The 4,577-nt window shown below is 45.6% G+C and overlaps 1 protein-coding gene across 5 annotated transcripts in view; it reads right to left on the bottom strand.

Annotated features, from left to right (window-relative positions):
- LOC109879950 (sperm-associated antigen 17) overlaps window positions 1-4,400 on the bottom strand; it is a 35,807-nt gene extending 31,407 nt beyond the window's left edge. For 3 of the 5 annotated variants that reach the window (XM_031819526.1, XM_031819527.1, XM_031819529.1), the window contains exons 1-10: window positions 4,129-4,400; window positions 3,791-3,931; window positions 3,663-3,722; window positions 3,372-3,503; window positions 2,903-3,080; window positions 2,376-2,558; window positions 1,992-2,155; window positions 1,088-1,249; window positions 852-921; window positions 606-727 (exon numbers count right to left, since the gene is read on the bottom strand). In XM_031819526.1, coding sequence (XP_031675386.1) covers window positions 606-727; window positions 852-921; window positions 1,088-1,249; window positions 1,992-2,155; window positions 2,376-2,558; window positions 2,903-3,080; window positions 3,372-3,503; window positions 3,663-3,722; window positions 3,791-3,931; window positions 4,129-4,233 — 1,317 coding nt within the window. In that variant the 5' untranslated portion in view covers window positions 4,234-4,400. The other 2 variants (XM_031819528.1, XM_031819530.1) reach the window with 2 other exon arrangements.
- Window positions 4,401-4,577: the final 177 nt, after the last annotated feature.

Genomic DNA, 4,577 nt, shown 5'->3' with positions numbered 1-4,577 from the left:
CAGAACCTGCTCCAATGTAGTTTGAACAGAACAGAACAGATCCAATGTAGTTTGAACAGAACAGAACCTGCTCCAATGTAGTTTGAACAGAACAGAACCTGCTCCAATGTAGTATGAACAGAACAGAACCTGCTCCAATGTGGTATGAACAGACCCGAACTTGCTCCAGTGTAGTATGAAGGGAACAGAACAGAACCTGCTCCAGTGTAGTACGAAGAGAACAGGACAGAACCTGCTCCAGTGTAGTATGAAGGGAACAGAACAGAACCTGCTCCAGTGTAGTATGAAGGGAACAGAACCTGCTCCAGTGTAGTATGAAGGGAACAGAACAGAACCTGCTCCAGTGTAGTGTGAAGGGAACAGAACAGAACCTGCTTCAGTGTAGTATGAAGGGAACAGAACCTGCTCCAGTGTAGTATGAAGGGAACAGAACCTGCTCCAGTGTAGTATGAAGGGAACAGAACAGAACCTGCTCCAGTGTAGAATGAAGGGAACAGAACAGAACCTGCTCCAGTGTAGTATGAAGAGAACAGAACCTGCTCCAGTGTAGTATGAAGGAAACAGAACCTGCTCCAGCATGCAGTGTAGTATGAAGGAAACAGAACCTGCTCCAGCATGCAGTGTAGTATGAGGGGAACAGAGGAGGCTTCAGTAGGAATCTGGTCCAGCAGGTCGTTATAGTAACGCATGTCCACATCAGTACTCAGAGCAGCCGGTTCAGGGTCTGCTGGGACAACAACAGACATCAGCTCCCTGGGTTAGGGTCAATTCACTTTCATTCAGCTATCAGTTAACTGTAATCATTTACTTGATCAACTGTCCTCCAGTGTGTTTGTGAAGCTGTAGAATACCTGGAGTGGTTTCCTCTTGGGCTTGTCTCTTCTTGGACCCAGGTGTCTGAGGCGTTGTGGTCTGAACCGTCTGAGATATGACAGAAAATATTCCTCAACATTTCTGCTACATGTAGAAACAGAAAACAGGCCTACATGAAATAAAAGACAGTATTGTGTATATTCAGTATGGTTTCCTACTCCATCCACCAGTCAGTTCATCCTGTGTGTGCATGCATGTGTTTCTGGTACAGTACCTCTGCAGGGCTGTCCTGGGTGGTGCGTGCCACAGCTCTGGGGACAGATGGCACCTGGACCAGTCTCATGTTGTTCAGGTAGTGTAGATGCTGTCTCCTCCAGTCCAGACAGTCATAGATCAGACACGCCACGTCTTCAAACAGACGTGTCCCAAACCCAAGCTACAACACAACATATTAACATGGCATTTTAAGTACATTATATAAAATTATCATAATTAAAGAAAGACCCGCACACTGCTCTTGTCAATGTTTATTGCTTAGGTGTCCGACTCTTGGCCTTCTTGTCAGAGCTTTGATTGATATCAGAAGAAGAGGAAGAAGAAGGGGAAGAAGAAGGAAGAGAAGGAACAGAAGAAGAAGAAGGAGCAGCAGCAGAAGAAGCAGAAGAAGAAGAAGAAGAAGAAGCAGAAGAAGCAGCAGAAGAAGAAGAAGCAGAAGGAGCAGCAGCAGAAGAAGCAGAAGAAGAAGAAGAAGAAGAAGCAGAAGGAGCAGAAGAACAAGAATCAGCAGAAGAAGCAGCAGAAGAAGAAGGAAGAGAAGGAACAGAAGAAGAAGAAGGAGCAGCAGCAGAAGAAGCAGAAGAAGAAGAAGAAGAAGAAGCAGAAGAAGCAGCAGAAGAAGAAGAAGCAGAAGGAGCAGCAGCAGAAGAAGCAGAAGAACAAGAATCAGCAGAAGAAGCAGCAGAAGAATCAGAAGAAGAAGAATCAGAAGAAGAAGGAGCAGCAGAAGAAGAAGAAGAATCAGAAGAAGAAGGAGCAGCAGAAGAAGAAGAAGCAGAAGGAGCAGCAGTAGAAGAAGAATCAGAAGAAGAAGGAGCAGCAGAAGAAGAAGAAGAATCAGAAGAAGAAGGAGCAGCAGCAGAAGAGGAAGCAGAAGAATCCGAATCCGAAGAGGAAATCACCATAGCCTCTGTATCCTTGTCTTGTGGTGGCAGGATCTCTTTAGTCGTGTGACTGAGGCGGGCCACATCAAACAGCTTGGAGAATGCTGAGCCACTGTTTAGCACCCCTTCCAACTGACCCCAGAACTGCTCCCGTTGTCTTCTCCTAATGTTAGTCTCCGCATCTACAGGAACACAATAGCAGCATTTAGCAACACAAATCACATTAAAATTAGATTGATTGATAGATCAATACTGTACTGACAATATGAAATACTGTCAGAAATACCTCTGCTGTGCTTGATTCAGTTTACCCTGACTGTACAATGAAACCAGTGGAACAAACGATTCAAGATCCCAAGCTAAATCAAACCAAACCCACACATTGATGCCAATCTGTCTTACCCACATCCAGGGGTTTGTCATCACTCCCTTCCAGTGATCCCTCTGGCCGGTCTGGTCTCTGTGAGGTCAGCTTGATAATGTTGGACACATGGACCCCCAGGGAGTCCAGCACAGAGACCAGCTGAGCCTGCTGGAAGCCCACCACCAGGATGTAGTGCTGAGGACCATCGTCTGGCTCATCATCTAGACACACACACATGAAAGCATGAGAGAGAGAAAGAGAGAGACAGAGACAGAGACAGAGAGAGAGAGAGAGAGAGAGAAAGAGAAAGAGAAAGAGAAAGAGAAAGAGAAAGAGAAAGAGAAAGAGAAAGAGAAAGAGAAAGAGAAGAGACAGAGACAGAGACAGAGACAGAGACAGAGACAGAGACAGAGAGACAGACAGAGACAGAGAGACAGAGAGAGAGAGAGAGAGAGAGAGAACCTCCCAGTCACCCCAACACAAAGTGACAACCAACCTCATACTAACAACCTAACAGTACTACTATACTGTATGTGTGATCATTGAGACAGAGTAGACTTCTCACCTATATACTTGTTGGTCTCATCCTCCTCGCCCCTCTTTTTCAGCTTGGTGTCCTTGGTTGGGGCGCTGGGCTCTGCCCCTTTCTTCCCCTTGTCACCTTTGGCGGCAGGCTTGGCACCACCTTTGTCTTTGGTTGGGGAGGCATTGCCAGCCTTGCCCTTACCCTTCTCCTCAGCAGCCTGGGAGAGAGTGGATTAAACTAAGTGGTGCTAATACTGCGGTTCAAATCCGGGTCTCCTCTGTGAAGGAAGACTGCGTTAGCCTGCTGAGCTGAAGCCTAGGCATTAACAGGTAGCGCAGGCTACTCTTCATGTCTCAGACAAGGTTTCTTATCACCCACGTTACAATACTGCTATAACTCTGACTCTATCTGACAATAACACTTCAAAAGATTCTCTAGGAAAGCTGACTGTTGCCAGGGCGATAAGACGACTGATGATTGTTGATGGCTGTCAGGAGTTCCTTCCTACCCTCATCTCTGTGGCTCTCTTCTGCTGGTCGTTGGCTTTGACTCCCAGGAGCTGGAACTTGAGCAGTTTACCCAGCAGGTCACAGGGCAGCTCCTCTCCTGCATCCAGCAGGACCTTGGCTGCCTCCATCACCTTCATAGGCAAACAATATACTTGATGTAGAATAGACAGAGACTGAGTAATAGTTCTAATTTATTGTGCAAGACTCTGTCTTTGCTGCTTCGTAAATGTGTCTTTTGAAATGAATAGCCTATAGAGCACATTTGACTGAAAAATGGGTGCATTACATACCTCATAAAACATGGGTACATCCTTGGTCTTCTTGATTTTTGGGTTTCCCAGTTCATGGATCTGTGAAGCATTTCATTCATTGGTTGATATACACTTGACTGTGAGCAATCAGACTTTGTGTTACTGACCTTTTCTAGGGTGGTGTCCCAGGTGACTACGCTGAAGAGCCTGCGTAGGGGCTGCTGTACGGCCAGCAGCAGAGCACCGGTCAGCTCCTCATCCTCCAGCCTCTCTCCCACCACCAGAGAAATGCTGGCCTTCCAAGTTTCCTAGCATCATCATCATCATCAGACAACACTGATCAGTGAAGAACAACAACATAGCCACGTGACAAGTGAAGTCATTCCCTGCTTTAGTAGCTGGCCCCTTAAAGTTTAGTGTGTTTAAATAGTGTTTCACTAGCTAGATATCTAGCTTTACTAAAGTTCTAGCTAGCTAAAGATAGCAAGCTGTTAACGTTCCCTACCTCCTCAAATGGTGCATTAGTGAGTCCAGTTTCCCAACCTTTGTTTCCAACTGCCGTTGCACCAGCAGCAGACACTGTCCCGCTTTTCACTCTTTTTGGTGGCATTTCCTTACCGTTTTTGGAGAGAAACTGACCTATTGACTTGAATCAAATTGCATTATATTATGAAATCTCTTGAACTTAACGTAAACTAAAACAGCCACTTCCAGCTGTTAGCTTGCTAACTGACGTTAGCTAGCATGGCTCTTCTGTGTACAGTCCCCTGACGCTTCGGTTGCTCTTGGCAACAGGTTGAAGGGGCGGGATCAGTCATGCAAAATTACATCTTATCTTTGAATTGTATTTATTTATTAATTTATGAAACAAATTGCCAAAAGACGCAATACTGAATATACCACTACTAATAGAAATTCATGTTCAACTCCCAACACAAAAGACACAGAGACACA

Source organism: Oncorhynchus kisutch, unplaced genomic scaffold (assembly GCF_002021735.2).
Source record: "Oncorhynchus kisutch isolate 150728-3 unplaced genomic scaffold, Okis_V2 scaffold2241, whole genome shotgun sequence".
Classification (NCBI taxonomy): domain Eukaryota; kingdom Metazoa; phylum Chordata; class Actinopteri; order Salmoniformes; family Salmonidae; genus Oncorhynchus; species Oncorhynchus kisutch.
The sequence above is the reverse complement of the archived record's forward strand: the minus strand, read 5'-3'. Positions and strand labels throughout refer to the sequence as shown.